Source organism: Trichosurus vulpecula, chromosome 3 (genome assembly GCF_011100635.1).
Source record: "Trichosurus vulpecula isolate mTriVul1 chromosome 3, mTriVul1.pri, whole genome shotgun sequence".
NCBI classification, from domain to species: Eukaryota; Metazoa; Chordata; class Mammalia; order Diprotodontia; family Phalangeridae; genus Trichosurus; species Trichosurus vulpecula.
Window position 1 is genome coordinate 211042494 of NC_050575.1, and position 16662 is coordinate 211059155.

At 46.6% G+C, this 16662-nt stretch overlaps 2 protein-coding genes across 2 annotated transcripts in view; both read left to right on the forward strand.

The window, feature by feature from the left end:
* Positions 1-280: 280 nt before the first annotated feature.
* Positions 281-6496, forward strand: ATRAID (all-trans retinoic acid induced differentiation factor). The gene is made up of 7 exons (XM_036749534.1): positions 281-414; positions 2277-2398; positions 4518-4589; positions 5281-5352; positions 5434-5555; positions 5852-5949; positions 6194-6496. Exons 1-7 carry the CDS (start codon positions 316-318, stop codon positions 6296-6298), a joined length of 690 nt encoding a protein of 229 aa, XP_036605429.1. The 5' UTR covers positions 281-315; the 3' UTR covers positions 6299-6496.
* A 435-nt stretch (positions 6497-6931) lies between these two features.
* Positions 6932-16662, forward strand: part of CAD (carbamoyl-phosphate synthetase 2, aspartate transcarbamylase, and dihydroorotase) — a 29505-nt gene continuing 19774 nt past the window's right edge. Inside the window, exons 1-15 of the mRNA XM_036749916.1 lie at positions 6932-7013; positions 7151-7290; positions 10896-11025; positions 11430-11572; positions 12010-12151; positions 12305-12476; positions 12714-12899; positions 13081-13184; positions 13562-13707; positions 13992-14123; positions 14249-14482; positions 14616-14837; positions 15069-15257; positions 15657-15781; positions 15943-16073. Of these exons, the coding sequence (XP_036605811.1) occupies positions 6932-7013; positions 7151-7290; positions 10896-11025; positions 11430-11572; positions 12010-12151; positions 12305-12476; positions 12714-12899; positions 13081-13184; positions 13562-13707; positions 13992-14123; positions 14249-14482; positions 14616-14837; positions 15069-15257; positions 15657-15781; positions 15943-16073 (2278 nt within the window). The remainder of the gene's footprint in view (positions 7014-7150; positions 7291-10895; positions 11026-11429; positions 11573-12009; positions 12152-12304; positions 12477-12713; positions 12900-13080; positions 13185-13561; positions 13708-13991; positions 14124-14248; positions 14483-14615; positions 14838-15068; positions 15258-15656; positions 15782-15942; positions 16074-16662) is intronic.

A 16662-nucleotide genomic window follows, 5' to 3' on the forward strand; every position in this document is an offset into this window, starting at 1 on the left:
CCGAATCTGCTGGAAGAACCGACCGGGACCCCAGATAAAGATGAGGAAGGAAAGGAGGTCTGTCCCCCTGAGGGACCCAGGAAAGGAAACCCTAAAAAGACCGTTGAGCAAGTCGAGAGCTCGGGGCGGGAAGGGCTCACTGGCCAGCAAAGAAAGAACATCTCCTAAAGTCCTCGGGGCTCCGGCGGAACTTATCCCAGAGAGACCATTCGACTGTAGAGGGTGGGGGTGGGGAGTAAGCATCACGGCGACTCGCGCGCTCAGTCTCCGACACGTGACGCCCAACGTCACGCGCTAAGGGAAGAGGGAGAAAAAATGGCTCCTGCGGGCCTCGGCCGGTATCTGGTCTGGTTAACCAGGGCTGTTTCCCTTCTCCTGGCTCTGAGCGCGGGAAGGGCCCCGGCGCTGCCCGAGGTACTGAAGAGGGAGTCGGTGGGGTCAGGGGAAGTGGGGAAAGCGGGTGATCGGCCCCGGGCCTTGCCCGGCCACCACCAGCGCCGGCCGCCTCCTCCGGGTCGAGGCAGACGGCCGGGGCCCCCGTGCCAGCCCCGGCCACCTGGCCCTGCCCGCCCCTCCGGGCACCCTCCCCTGCACCCACCACCCACCCCGGTCCCGTGTCCCCGCGACTCCCACACGACCTAAAATGTCAGTAAAGGATCAGCCTGGGCATTCCGCTGAAGGAGCCAAGGGGCTGGTGTGTGTGTAGGGGCGGCAGAATAGTTACCGTATGGAGGAACACCTCGGGAAATTTTAGGTCAGAACCCCGACCTTAGGGGTTCATTTGGGTCGGAACTCCCGGTGTGGAAACCCCCTCTGCCGATGCAGATGGGCCACTTGCGTTTGAAAGCTGCCTGGGGACAGAGTTTGAAGGGACTTGCCCCAGGGTCACTATGCAATTACGTCAGCGACAGAACTTGAACCCAGGTTTTTCTGACTTTATTCTACTAATGAGCCATACTCTTAAATGTCAGTTTAAACGTCTGTTACTGTTTGTACAATTAGTTATAAACGTCTGCTACTATTATTACTTAGTGATAAGGGAGCCTGGCACTGGGAAGTCAGGTTATGATAATTTATATTGTCAAGCTCTTTACAAATAGTATCTCATTTTATTCTCACAAAAACCTGGCTGGTATTAGATGTTATTGTTATCCCCATTTTACAGATGGTGAAACTGAGATAGGTCAAGTGACATGCCCAGGGTCACACAGATGGCAAGTGTTTAAGGCCAGTACTTGAACACAAGTCTAACAGACTTGGGATCTGCTGCTCTATCTACTGCATTATCCAGTGGTTTCAAGTCACTCACACTTAAGTAGCTGTGTGACCTTGGGCAAGTCACTTTCCCTCTTTAGCTCTTAGGAATTTTAGAGGTAGAGCTGGAAGGGACCTCAGAGTCCATGTACTCCAGCTTCTTCATTTTACAGATGGGGAAACTGAGGCCCAGGGACTTAAGAGTAGTTTATACTTAAGAGATAGGTTTTGAACTGGTCTTTGGACAACAGAGGCAATACTCTTTCTACCCTATAGTCTTAGTTGCCCTGGGGAAGGTGGGGGGCAGAGACAGATATTTAAGTGGCTTACCCAGAGTCACATCCAGGATATCCCTAATCTCCAGTAAATCTGAAGTTGAGAGGTTGGAGGAGGTTGGAGGAAATGATCTCCAAAAATCACTTTCTAACATTCTGTGAGTCTGAACTAGCTAACACAACTGTTACTAGTTTAACATTTCCTAAAATGTCACTTCCCTTACTCTTTCTGCCATTTTAAGGGTCAACTCATACCCTCCATGAACAAATGCCTGCCTATACTGCAGATCTAAAACTATAGGTTGTTGCCAGTGTTGAGTTCTTGTAAAAAAAATCTTTCATGTCTCTCCAAGTCAATGTGACAGGTTTGCATTAATAAATTACTGTACTTATCTAATAAATGCTTTTGAATGGTGATCTGAAAGTGGGTGAGGGGCTTTTCCTAACAGATTCAGGTTGGGAAAGGGTGGAGGGTAACAGCTGGAAGGATATTACCTGATGAAAGAATTGATACCTAACACAAGACAAAGGAAAAAGAGAGCTTACATTTTTTTCCAGACCAGACTAGAGGGAGGAGTGGGTAGAGCCTCTTTCAAAGAATCTGGTATGTGAGTTTAACTTTTTTATGTTGGATGAAGAGATAATGCAATCTCATTGTCCCTTTGTAAGGTAAGAATTTGGTGGTCAGTTAGCACTACCCTGACCATATCTTTTTCTTGTCTGTTCCTGACCTTACATGTCCTGAAGGTATGCAAATATTGTCCAGGGCCTGCACATGACACATCAGAGGTTGGCCATTACTGTAATCGGACACAAGAGTTAAAATTGCAAGCACGCTGCTGTCTGACCCAACAGGGCACCATTGTGGGGTAAGGAAGAGGAATGGGCTGTATGATTATATACAGCTATATGATGTGAAACATTGTTTTTTGATTCCCAAAATACAAATCTACAGACACATGGTCCTTATACTTTTTAATCCTTATGCCATTTTGGCTAGGAAAGCCCTATGGACCACCTGTCCCATTTGACTACATAACTACTCTACAAAAAAAATATGATATACCTTTTGCCTAGCTAGATAGTTGTTTAGTCTTTTCGGTCTTGTCTCGTTTTGGGTTTTCTTGGCAGAGATACCAGAGTGGTTTGCCATTTCCTTCTTCAGCTCATTTTACAGATAAGGAAACTGGAGCAAACAAGGTTAAGTGACTTACCAAGGGCCACACAGCTAGAAAGTGTGTGAAGCCAGCTTTGAACTCAGGAAGATGAGTCTTCCTGACCCCAGGCCTGGCATTCTATCCACTTTACCACATAGCAGTCCTTCAGACAATACTTTCTGTTAAATTTGTACAAGTACAACTATCTGCCATTATTTCCTTTGTTTTGACATTGAAATTAGCATTGGATGTGAAGCAAAAAGGACCACATGTCTCAAGTTCAGAAATGTATTCTTTGAATGTATTATAAAATGTCTCTATACTCTTCAGCTGAACACAAATCAGTAACTGATTTGAGTTTAGTTACATGACTATACATTTTGCATTATATATTTGAAATTGAGCTTTTTTTTGTTTTATCCAGTGACTGTTAACTATTTTGATCTATAAACATGGTTTTTTTACATCTTTTTCTGTTCCTAAAATAATTTAAGATAAGGTATTTTGAAAATTTCAACAATAGCAATTCCTTTCTCTTGTGTTTTTTCACTTGAGTACCAATAAATTTTTTTTTTAAGGACAAAGCACTGTTTCATGTATATCCCCAGTTATCTGCTAAACTTTTCATGGAATTGCTTCAAATATACAGTCTAAAGGTATCCTTCTAATCATTTTGACTCCTCCCTCTACTTTGCCCCCAGTAAGTCACCAAGTTCATTCTGCCTTCATTCTATCTTATCTGTTTCAGTCTATCACTCTCCATTCCCACTGGCATCATCATAATCTAGCCTTGAATGCATGTATTTTTATTGTCTCCTAATTGGTCTTCACTCTTTTAGTCTTTCTATCCTCTGAATCGTTGTTTATTTTGTTGCCAGGTCAACTTTGAGATTCCCCATGCCAACAGAATAAAGCATAAACTCTTGATCATGGCACAAGCTTTCTTTTAACAATTGCTCTGTGATAAGAATCTGGCTGTGCCTAGATTCACTGATTCCCAAGCACATTCTCATCTCCTTGCTCATGCTTTTCTTTCTTCCCATAATATCGTACATACTTTTCTATACCCATCCTAACCAGTCTTATCTCTCATGAAGCGTTCGGTGATCATTCTAGCCCATCCTGATCCCTCTCTCTGATCTTTTGTACCTTTGTAACACATGATGTCACATGCTTCCTTGTGACATTGTTATATTGTTCTTAAACTCCTGAGTAATTTTTGTAATTGTTTTTTGTGTCTTGTTCTTGTCCTCTCCCTCCAATAGATTGTAAGCTCCTTGAGGTCAGGGTTCTTTGTTTACATCTGCCAATGTAATAGTGCATAGTACTATTACATAGTAATGCACAGCACATGATAGGTTCTCAATACATATTTGTTGAATAAATATAAGAGATATTGAGGGAAAAACAAGACTAGAGCACAGTTTCAAACCCTGAGGATTTTGCACTTTAGTTTAGTGGACATTCACATCTGTACTTAAGGAAAAACAAAAACTTACATTTTTATATAACTTGCATTTTGTACCATCCTGTAATGAGCCACCAGTGATTTGGTGACAGATTTGAGACACTTTTTCTAGATAAGAAGCACAAAACTCTCTCCTTATTTCCTACTAGGCACAAATATTCTGACAGATTGGTCCAGAAAGGTAAAGGTTAAGATGGAGCACAGCACCTGGGGTGTGCTGTCTGCACAGCTGGGCTGCAATAAATGATGGCTAGCTAGAAAAGGAGACAGAAAGACAGGTGGCAAAACAGTCCTGCTGGTGGGAAGAAAAAGTGGTGGATAGGGCAAGAGGGACAGGGTTGCACTGACCTTCTCTTCCTTTAGACTAGATCTTCAGAACTGTTCCCTGAAAGAACTGGACCCACTCTTTGCTGAGGCACATTCTGCCATTGTTCTGTAAGTGTTCTCGGGGCCCTCCCTCCCAGAGGACGTAAGTGTAGCGGGGCGAAGAGCTGGGTCACTAGGGAGGGAGCCCTTCAATCTGGAGTCCTGGATGAACAATGGGTGCTCAGAGGTAGAAGTGTGTAATGATTAATAATGACATAGTTTCTGGGTAATTTAATCATTTTATTAATAAAGCCAGCAGTTTATTAATAAAAGAGTGGTCATTTGGCAGTCTTTCTTAGACCAAAGATCCCTAGTGGCTGTGGGGTCACAGTTTATATACCTTTAGAAGTTTCCTGAGGGATGCCAAATCACCTCTGATTGGTTAACACAATATGACTTAGGTCACTCAAATCTTGGCCAAAGAGACATCAATTTGCATATTATCTGTCTTGATAATAGGGAGAATCAATATTTTCCCTGGCCTGTCTGAATAAACACAATGAGCAGGGATATACCCATTAGCCAAAACTTAGAATTTCTTTCTTTTTACTGTCTGATTAGATCTTGATCTAGGTAAATCTCTAAGAGAGATTTCCAACACTGGTTGATTTCTGGATGAGAAAGTAGTAAAGGGGAAAAACCTTGGTCCTAATACAACAATTAGTTATTAAATATAAGAGAGAAATATTAATTTCTCACAAATGAATCAGGGAACTTCCGTAGGTAAGGCATAGTAACAGCGGATATTTTTGATTTGCAGGGACCTACAAGCAAACCCCCTTCTGAATATATCTACCTCAGTCTTCCGTAACTTCACAGAGCTCCAGACACTGTGAGTAGAGTGAAGTAGGGAACATATAATAACATCAGCAACATCAGATTGCATGGCATGACAGTTGTATGTTGTGTCCAGGGTACTGCCACTGAAAGTTGACTGTCCTGGAGGATATTATGCCTGGGATAATGTCACCTGTGGCACCGACAGCTGTACCTGCCGGGGGCAAAGAAGTCAGTGCAATAGCACGGTGGAGCCAGGTACCACTTTTCACTTCCATGCTTCTAGGAACTGCCTCACTCTCCTTAGACTCTTTACCCTTTGAATAAGGGAAAGTAGTCCCTGATTTTAATTAGCATCCGTGTTTTCAAGAGCTTTCTTATATTTCACAGACCCTCACCCCATATAGATAAAGGGCATAATCAGTCTCATCCTTTCTATTCTTGCTCCTGGCCTAGAAAGCAGTTTGAAGGATTTGGGGTTGGAGAAGCATGGGCAGCCTCGACTACCTAATGAATCTGTCATTAATGTGCTATAGTTTCTCTCTTGCTAACAGCTTTGTGCCCAGACAATGCATATTGTGTCCCTGATGGCCCAGGTCTCTTCCAGTGTCTTTGTACTAGCGGCTTCCATGGCTACAAGTGTCTCCGTGAGGTGAAGAGTGGGGATATGAACCAGCTTGGAATGAGGAAATTTACTGAACAGTATTCAGCCAGAGGATGTAGGATGTAGGAAGTGGGTTTGGGACCTGCAGTCGTTTGGAATTAACAGCATAAAGAGGGAGCCTCCAGGGGACAACTGGCATTTAGGGAGGTGTGCTTGGGTGGAGGGGGAAGGGCAAAATACATATCTCTAAAAGGCTCTGCTGACCCTGTTCCTCACGTCGTATTACTTACAGGGTTCCTTCCCACTCCTCATGTTCTCTGGAATCCTGGGCACTACCACATTTTGCATCTCCATCTTGCTCTGGGGGACCCAGCTTCGAAAAATCAAAGCCTCCTGAACCAAGTCTTCCTTCGGACTTAAAAATCGAAAAAGCTCTTAGGTGGGCACAGCTCTGTCCTTGATCCGGAGTGTAGAGAAGTAGGGGGAGGAGAGAGTTGGAGTCCACAGCTGGTCTGGCTGGTTCTAGACCAGGCTTGAATTTGGAGGTGTTGTTAAGGGATGTTTGCGCCTAATAAAGTCTCCCTTTTTAAGGAAAGGTGCTCTGTGTGTGTGTGCTTGTGTGTCTGTGTGTCTCTGGGCCGCACCGCGGAAAGCTGCTGTAAGAAGATTGCTTCCCCACCTCCCACCCCGGCTCTTCTTCCAAAAGCCGAAAGCAGGCCGGCTAGTGCCGGGTGAGTTAAGCCGGGCCCATCTCTCCCCGGACCCGAGCAGACTTGGTGACGTCAGGTCACATCACTCGGCTACGCCTCCTTTGCGTCCGCTCGGCCCCGCCCCTGACGTGGTTTGGTGGCGCCGTCTCAGCCGCAACTCCCGCCACCCGAGAGTGAGACGAGGAGCCTAGACCGGTTCGGCCACCTACGCCGCCGCGGGCCACGTGGACGGGTTTGCGCGCCGCCCCGTTTCGCCGCTCCGCACGTGGTCCCCTCCAGGCTGCCACCGGCGCTCTCCCAGGTGGCAGGGCTCCGGCTCCATGGCGGCGCTGGTGTTGGAGGACGGGTCGGTCCTGCGGGGCCAGCCCTTTGGCGCGGCCATATGCGCCGCCGGGGAAGTGGGTAAGCCCCCCAGCTCAGGCTTCCCAGACCCTCTCCCTCCCTCGGCCCCGGGCGGGACCCGCTACCTTCCCCAGGTTGGCGCCCTAGCCAGCCTCCGGGCCAGGTGTCTGAAAGCTGTCCCGCCTGTCTTCCCCCAGTGTTCCAGACTGGCATGGTGGGCTACCCGGAGGCCCTCACCGATCCCTCCTACAAAGCCCAGATCCTGGTCCTGACATATCCTCTCGTGGGAAACTATGGCATCCCCCCAGACGAAGAGGACGAGTTCAGCCTCAGCCAGGTAGGGGCCTCACCGCTCTCTCCCGCCCAAGCCTTTTTGCTTGCCCCTGCTGTCGCCTTTTGCAGAGAGTATGTTGCAATTTACCTGGGAAGGGTTAGGATGTTCTGATCTCCTAGTTGTCTTCGGTCCACAGCCCTGACTGGTAGGAAGGAAGATCTAGAGAGAAAGGGTTTGTCACTTTCACCGCTCCCCACCCCCATAGACTTGTAAACACGATTTCTACCCCCTTCTGGTCAGTTGGCAAGCATTTATTGAATTCTTCCATGTAGTGTTGGAAGGAGACCGGTAGGAGCCCCGAATCAGGAGCCCTAAGCACTCAGAGGCATCTCTAACTTGGTGAGCCAACTGGGATGCTGCTGATAAGGACCGTAGGTTTGGTTTCGGCACACTCTGCTTTCTTAACTTGAACCTATGTTAAAGGCTGTCGCCACACCCATTTTGACTTAAAATATTTATAGATAGCCTGTGAATATGATACTCCTGCTGGGTGCTTCCTGAGGGAAGGAAGGAATGGGAAGATGATTTATTTAACAATATCTGGTTTTTGTGTAGTACTTTCTAGTTTAAAAAACAATTTCATTTGATCCTCACGATATTGCTGTGAGGTTTGTAGGGCAGCTATCAGAACTATTTTACAGATAAGGAGATGTAGCCTAAGATATTGTCATTTGTTCAAAATCACATAGCTAATCAGGTCTACTGATCCCAGATTCAGTCTTCTTCCCACTGTCTTGGAGCTGAGATATCTTGGAGCTGGAAGCTAGCTTTGCTAGCTTCCCAGGTAGGCCTGAGTCAGGGTCCTTCATACCTCCTGGCTTCTGCTGGCTGCTCTTGCCCTTGGCTCTCATCCTCCTCCTCTGCCCTCATGACAGTGTCCTCCACATCCACCAGGAGTAACACTCCCTCCCGGGTCTGGCTACTTGATGTGTTCCTGGCTCCTAACTCTTTTTTCCAGACTCCCAGTCACTCCCCAAATATCCATTGTCACCCTCTTCCCCAGGTTTACCATTGGGTCACACTTTCCCAAAATTCAGACTTTCTCCATAGGAACCCAGGAGTCCCACTTTCAGCCTCCCCTTAAGGACCTAGGTGTCCATTCACTCTGCCCCCTGCTCCTGTTTAGTGAATTGATTGTCCTGCCTTCAGACCTGGGCCCCTATAAGGCTCCACAAGATCAGCGTTTCTGCCCACAGGATCCTGTTTTTTTTCCAGGTTCAGTTGCCCACCTGAAACACTGCTGACACTTAAGTGTTTTTGTTCCCTTTACCCAGGCCGCCTGCTTCCCTGCACCCTCTTTCAGAGCCCCCAGGCCCCCTGCCAGCAGGCAGAATCCCAGACTGGGTTTTGTTTCCCAGACCCAGGCTTCCTCTGGTCATTCCGTTCAAAAGCTCTCTCTATCCCCAACCTTTCCTCCCTCCTAGGTCAAGCAGTCATTCTGTCAGAGAGAGAGAGAGAGAGAGAGAGAGAGAGGAGACAGTGTGTGTATGTTAGTTGGGGAGATGGAATGCAGGGAGCGCAGAATACCAATTGGAGGGAGAGCTCTAACTCAGAAGCCATTGAGGCTCTGACTGGTCTCATCCCATCTGGGATTCCAAAGCCCCTTCTGACTGTTGGGTCTCTGTAGGAGGATAGGGGAGAGAAGGGGGTCAGAAGAGTAGGAATAAGAGAGGTTGAGACCATCTTCATTTTTTTTATACCATCCCGTCAAAGTAAACTTACACCCTGCTGCCCTGCCCTCTGTTTGTATATACTCCTAACTACCCTATGGCCAGAAACCCTGAGGGTCTTCCCCTCCCAGATTTTTTTTGATTGTTTGGTTTTGACTAGGTAAAAGAGCCCATTCTTGGCCTCTTTTCTTATCTGGCCTTAATTACTGAATGGATGTTACCTCAGTCAAACTGAGACCCGAGAAGGACCTTAACCCACTGCATCGGGGCCATCTCCTGTAGTCCTGATCTATATCTTGCCCTTGGACCCAGATGGCTCTGGAGGAGAAAGTGAGGCTCGTGACTTTGCACAGCTTTCCCACCCCAATTCATTTGCATGTCATGACTTTACCTTCTTGAAGTCACGGTCCTTCTTTGAAAACGAGGGACAAACAATGATCTTCCCACTTCAAGGAACTTTTTGTTGTAGGGTGGGACAAAATAGATAGCAATGATAATAATTGATAATTGCACCGTATGTTGAGACTTGCAAAGCATTCTCAAATATCTAATTTGATTTATAAAATAACCAGTGTTGGGAAGAATGATTTCCATAAGAGAGTTTCACAGTTCTTTGAGAGTTTAGAAGAAGAACTCCTATAAGGATCAGGAAAGCCTTCATAAAGTACTTGGCGTTTGAGCTAAGCCTCTAAAGGTGCAGACAAATGCAGGTGGCCGAGCCCAATCAGTTGAGCAAAGGCTTGAAGGCAGGAAATCATTTGGGCATCAGAAGTGTGGTTTAACTGGAGCATAAGCAGTAGTAGGTGCCTTGGTCAGAATGATAGATTGGATCTAAAGTGCATGAAAGGCCTTGAGAACCAGGCTTCAGAGTTTAGATTGAATGGAGAACTGCTGAAGTTTGTGAAGGCAGCTAAAAAGCTAAGTGAATAGAGCCCTGGACCTGGAATCAGGAAGATATGAGTTCAGAGGTGGCCTTAGACATTAGCTTTATGTCACAACCTCTGTTTGCCTTAGTCCACTAGAGAAGGAAATGGCAAACCACCCAAGGATCTTTGCCAAGAAACACTATGGACAGCATTGGCATGCTGTGGCCCACAGGATCACGAAGATTGGACACAACCAAACACTTAAACAACAATTGACAGTTGTTTGAACCGGGGAGTAACTTTGGGAATATTAGTGTTATTAACAGTGAATAGAATTTGGGGGAAGGGGAGCTGAGTAGGAAAGATGGAAGGTGGAATGACTGAAGAGCTCTTATATTTAAAGCTAGAGATGCTAAGGGACTGTTTCTAGTACATCTCTGACCAGTAATTCCTTTAGGAGTCATGAGGGTTTTTGGTTACCTTTACAAAACAAGCTATAACTGATTTCTAGTTTTCTAGACCAGCCTTACTCATCAGCTCTTTCTGCTTTTTTTCTAGCATAATTTTTGTTTCCCTCCAGATTAGCCTATTTTCTGCTTTTTCTTGCAGGGAGTCTCTTTTTTCACTTGGAGATGTTGAAGTCCTGCTTTTTTTGCCTAAGTTCTTTTTCCTGGAAGGTCTCCCAATTTTCTTTTGTAAAGTTCCTTCCTTCCTTAAAGAAAGGCCTTGGCTTTTCCATAAAACTTGACTTTTCCATAAAACATTCCACTGTTAAGCAGTGCTTGCTGTAAGTGTCTTTTTCTGTCCCAAGTGAGCTAAATGTTTCTCTTTTTGATATTTCAGTGCACATTTCTTTGTTAGCAGTTTTATTTCTCATGTCTTCTTATAAATTATAAGCATCTCTAAGGCAAAGAATTCTAACATCTCCATATTATAACAGTTTTCCATAGTGCCTAGGCACCATACTACAAGCTATACAGTCTTCTGTGAGTGGTAATGATTTGTGATAACTGGTGACATAGTAGGAGGGTTATAGCCCCGGGATCTTTTTCAGTAACTCTTTCTTTTGCAGTGGTTTGAGTCATCAGGGATTCATGTGGCAGGACTGGTGGTGGGAGAATGTTGCTCTACACCCAGCCACTGGAGTGCCACCCGAACCTTGCACCAGTGGCTGGAGGAGCATGGTATACCTGGTCTCCAAGGTACTAGAGGGGAAAGAGTGTGTGTGTGTGTGTGTGTGTGTGTGTGTGTGTGTGTGTATTTGTGTGGGGGTGGGGGGTGGTGCTGGTATGGACAGAGAAAACATAGTGTACTGGAGTTGGGGAGAATCAAGAGCCCCTGTTAGGGGGAGATGAGATAAAGTTGTGTGGGAGATCAGAGACTGATATGATCAGAGGCTGATCTGATCAGAGGCTGATGTGATCAGAGGCTGATGTGATCAGATCAGGAATGAGGGATGGGGGCCTGGGGCTGTGGAAGGAAAGGTTGTCTGTGCCCTGATCTAGGACTTGGATCCCTCTGGAAATAGTTGTGTGATGCTGAGGGGAAATTTGTCCCCGAAGTCTTAATTTCTCTGCTGAGCTTGATTGATCTTTTGGTCTAACAGGAGTCGATACAAGGGAACTGACAAAGAAGTTGCGGGAACAGGGATCGCTTCTGGGAAAGCTGGTGCAAGATGGGATAGAGCCTTCATCTCTGCCATTTTTGGATCCCAATGCTCGAGCTCTTGTACCTGAGGTTTCCATTAAGGTATGGACCTTGGGGGATGGGATGGAGCCTGGGTATCACCAGGGCTAACTCTGTGCATCCACTATGCCTTTAACTATCATCCAGAAGACAACAAAGAGGATTTTCTCCTTTCATTAGGTTTCCATGGGCTTTCAGAAGTCACATAGTCCAATCCCTTACAAAAACCGTCTTCTTGAAGGCTGGGACTATTTTACTTTTGTCTTGGTATTTCCATCACTTTGCACATCAGTAGATATTTAACATGTTAGAATATGTTTTTAACATCTTATATTCATGTCGAAGATAAAATAGATTGAATTTTTTAGAAATGCAATTGCCCACAGGTGGGCCTTGAGAACAAGGAGTAATTTTTTTAATTTGAAGGATGGAAAGGTGTGAGGTAGTGGAGAGAGGAGGACAGCTGTTAAAATGCTATATCTTACCTTTTCTCCCCTCAGGAACCAAGGGTATACAATGCAGGGGGGTGCCCACGGATTCTTGCCCTGGATTGTGGACTAAAATACAGTCAGATCCGATGCCTGTGCCAGCGTGGAGCTGAGGTCACTGTAGTGCCCTGGGACTACAAATTGGACAGCCAGAGTGAGTGGGGCAAGTGACCAGAAATCATGGACAGTAGCCAGAGTTGGTGGAAATAAAGATGCAAGGGATTGAGGGGCTCTGCCCTAGGGAAGAATAAAAGAGTTGTTCTAGCTGTAGTGTTTTTGTTGATGCCATATCTTCTGCTCCTACCAGAGTATGAGGGTCTGTTCTTAAGTAATGGTCCTGGGGACCCTGCTTCTTGCCCCACTGTGGTATCTGCACTGAGCCATGTCATCTCTGAGCCAAATCCTCGACCTGTCTTTGGTATCTGCTTGGGTCATCAGTTGTTGGCCTTAGCCATCGGGGCCAAGACTTATAAAATGAGGTGAGAAATGGGTTGGGAGGGGGAGAGAGGCTGTGTGTTAAGGGGCTAAGACCTCTAGGATGAGCAACAAGGGTACTGGGGCTTGGTGTTAGTGTCAGTTGAGAAGGGCCTTTGGAATGCTTGGGGAGGGGTGAAAGAGATGTGGCCTGGCAAGGTGAGACACCTTTAAAGGCGGGTGAAGTTATGAATTAGTATTTGTAGAAGGGGAGAAAATGTTCTGGCTGATTTCTCCTTCAGGTATGGCAACCGTGGCCACAACCAGCCATGCCTGCTGAAGGGCTCTGGACGGTGCTTCTTAACATCCCAAAATCATGGATTTGCCGTGGAAACAGAATCTCTGCCACCAGGCTGGACCCCCCTCTTCACAAATGCAAATGATCATTCCAATGAAGGCATTGTGCATGAGACCCTGCCCTTCTTCAGGTGGGAGCCAGATGAGGGACTGGCTGGCATCTGTGTCTGGTGATTGCTCCAACAAAGGAGCAGTCACTAGACAGAAGAGCCTTCATCTAGGATGGGGGCTGAGGGTGGTGAAGAAGAATAGACTGGCAATACCAGAAACTGTAATAATGGTGGTATGCTACTCCCGGCTCCCTTTCTACAGCGTCCAGTTCCACCCTGAGCACCGAGCTGGCCCCTCTGATATGGAATTGCTTTTTGACATCTTCCTGGAGACCGTGAAGGAGAACAGGCCTGGGGGCAAGACAGGTGGGGGCCTGAACGGGACACGGTTGGGGTCCTAAAGGCAGATAAGATTGGATGGGGGTGGCACTGGGATGGGAATAAGGTGGGTGTGACTAGAGAAACTGGTATGGTTTGAAGGTCCTGGAACTAAGCCACAAAATGATTGGTCCATTTTCTTTCCCCCTGGTGGAAAAAGGACTAGGCTGGAAGTAAGGAAACCTGGGTTCTAGTCCTGGCTATTCTGTTACTAACTTAACTATGGTTCTGGGCAAAGTCCTTTTTTTTTTAATCTTTCAGGGCCTTAGTGTTCTTCATCAGTAAAATTAGGAGATTGAAGTAGATAGTCTATGGTTTTTTCCAGCTCTAAGTTTTTGTGACTAACTGTTCTTTCCTTTTTATAGTTCATGAAAGGCTAATGGAGCGGCTTTGTCCCTCTGGTACCCCAACCCCAGGAGACAGGCCTCCATTTCCCCGAAAGGTGCTGATCCTGGGCTCAGGGGGGCTCTCCATCGGCCAGGCTGGAGAGTTTGACTACTCTGGCTCTCAGGTTAGGCTCACCTTCATTCTTTCCCTCCTTTGGTGTCTGTTATTCCCGCCCCCCTACCCCCACCCCATCCAGTGGTGGACAGAAAGTGTAAGAAGAGAGGGCCTGAGACGTGAGCGTTCTTTTGGGATAAAGGTGATCCAGAGGTTTGGATGAGGGTAGGGTAGGTATAGATGGTGAGGAAGAATTGGAAGGGAATATTACTAGGGATTGTTAGGGAGCAGTTGAAGATTGGTACAAAGATAGTTTGGCACCTGGGTGGTGACAAATGCTTCTTATAATTTCAGGCTATCAAGGCTCTAAAGGAGGAAAATATTCAAACGCTGCTAATCAATCCTAATATTGCAACAGTGCAAACTTCCCAGGGACTGGCTGACAAAGTCTACTTCTTGCCCATTACCCCTCATTATGTGACCCAGGTATTATAAGCAGAAGGTGGTGGGGGCAGTGGGAGATGGGACGGTAGCGTGATGGTTGTTGCTTTGGGATTCTGATCTTTTCTACCCCTTGCCCATTAGTATGCTTTGCCCCTCTTCCATCTCAGGTCATTCGTAATGAGCGTCCAGATGGTGTGTTACTGACATTTGGAGGCCAGACAGCACTGAACTGTGGTGTGGAGCTGACTAAGGCTGGGGTTCTGGCCCGATATGGAGTACGGGTCCTAGGCACCCCTGTGGAGACAATTGAGCTGACTGAGGATCGGCGTGCTTTTGCAGCAAGGATGGCAGAGATCGAAGAGTATGTGGCCCCCAGTGAGGCTGCAAACTCCCTGGAACAGGTATAGTGAGACTCGGATTGGTGTACTACTATCCATTGGGCGTTATCTGGATCCTTTCCCTTTTTCCTTCAGGTGTAGGTAGGAGGTGGGAGCTCCAACACTGTTACCTGTGTTTCTCCTTTTCTTGCTTTAGGCACAAGCAGCTGCAGAACGGCTGGGATACCCAGTCCTGGTACGAGCTGCCTTTGCCCTGGGTGGCCTCGGTTCTGGCTTTGCTTCCAGCAGAGAGGAGCTCTCGTCCCTGGTGGCCCCAGCCTTTGCTCACACCAGTCAAGTGCTGGTGGACAAGTCCCTCAAAGGATGGAAAGAAATAGAGTATGAAGTGGTGAGAGATGCCTACGACAACTGTGTCACGGTAAGTTGTGTCAGGGGAGGGATCCTCGCCAATTCTGGTCAGTCCTTGGGTCGGTGGAGTTAAGGGGAGGTGATGGGAAGCCTTTAGGTATTGGAGGGTCAGGGCTAAAACTTTTATTAGATTGTGTCCCTGGGACCAGAAAAAGGGGAAGAGACCCTCAGAAAGGATCCTTTGCATTGATTACAAATGCTTTTTTTTCATTGATCCTTAGTGCAACCTCTACCTTCCTAGGTCTGTAACATGGAGAACTTAGACCCATTGGGCATTCACACTGGTGAATCTATAGTTGTGGCCCCGAGCCAGACACTAAATGACAGGGAATACCAGTTGCTGCGTCAAACTGCTATCAAGGTGACCCAGCACCTGGGCATTGTCGGGGAGTGCAATGTACAATATGCCTTGAACCCTGAGTCTGAACAGGTAAGAGACCTTGAGCCCCTCTAAGAACTTTCCACGCTCCCTCTCCCACCCAGCCACCCAAATCCAATTTGTCTGAGATATACACCTGTCTCTTCCCCCCAACCCCTGCCACCTCCCATCTAGCAAAACCCCATGACCCTCAAAACAGAAAGCCACTGAGGCCTAAAGAAATGGGGGCTCAGACCCCCGAGTCCTGCTACTCTGGGACATGTTGGCCTCCATTTCAGGGAGGACTTTGCTCTCTCTCACTCATCGGGCACATTGACTCCTCTTTCTTAACCCTTCCATGTTCTAAGCCAGGCAGAAAGAGAGCCCTATGAGAGTTCCCTAGCCAACGAGACCCTGGGCTTCTGGGTTGCACTTACTGATTTCTTCCTTTCCCCTTCTATACTTTTGCAGTATTATATCATTGAAGTAAATGCACGACTGTCTCGAAGTTCAGCTCTTGCCAGTAAGGCCACTGGCTATCCTCTGGCCTATGTAGCAGCCAAGCTAGCTTTGGGCATCTCCCTGCCTGAACTCAGGTAGGAGGTGTAGATGGAGGGATTTGAGGAGGATGGGGCTGAAAGGGTGCAGCCCTCTTGGACAGAGAAGATGGAAAGAGTGTCCTACAAGGGCTATGGGGTTATCAAGGGACATCAATAGATTTTTTCTCCTCACCTCTACCTTGGCTGCTGTTTCTCAGGAACTCAGTAACCGGGGGCACAGCTGCCTTTGAGCCCAGCCTGGATTACTGTGTGGTTAAGGTCCCTCGCTGGGACCTCAGCAAGTTCCTGCGTGTTAGCACACGGATTGGAAGCTGCATGAAGAGTGTTGGTGAGAAACCAAAAGACCCCATTACCACTAAGCATCTATTTTATCATGATATGTTTCCTGGAACATTCACAATACCAGTTTCTCATTTTCACGTGTGTTATACTGTTTTAAAACAAAAGAGACCTTGTTAACAAAACCATGGTCCATATAGCAAGTGAAAATTAAGCATCAGGAAAATAGTGGATTTTGTCAGACTCTGAAATGATTCTTGAGTAATTTTAGGTAAATAGAAGTTGTAATAGTAATTTTGGAAATAACAAAGCTAGGTACCACAGTGGATAGAGCCCAGGGCCTGGAATCAGAAAGACCTGGGTTCAAATCCAGTCTCAGACAAGTACTAGCTGGGCAAGTCACTTAACTTCTGTCTGCCTCACGTTTCTCATCAGGATTGTTGTGGGAATAAAATGAGATCATATTTGTGCTCTAAGTAAACGTGAGCGGTTATTTTTTAGCCAGCCCTATAAGAGAACTTACCATGTGTCAGCAGTAGACATACAGTGCTCAAAATAGATACTGTAAAAAATGTAAAGAGATAATGGAAACATAATGACATTGTAATAGGAACAAAGTAAATGGATAAGAATCTTTA

Excerpts from the sequence above, each read along its gene's own strand:
- ATRAID (XM_036749534.1), top strand. The coding sequence starts at position 316 with ATGGCTCCTGCGGGCCTCGGCCGGTATCTGGTCTGGTTAACCAGGGCT. Across the intron at positions 2,399-4,517 it reads CAACAGGGCACCATTGTGGG|ACTAGATCTTCAGAACTGTT; the intron begins GTAAGGAAGAGG and ends CTCTTCCTTTAG. Across the intron at positions 5,353-5,433 it reads TTCACAGAGCTCCAGACACT|GGTACTGCCACTGAAAGTTG; the intron begins GTGAGTAGAGTG and ends TGTTGTGTCCAG.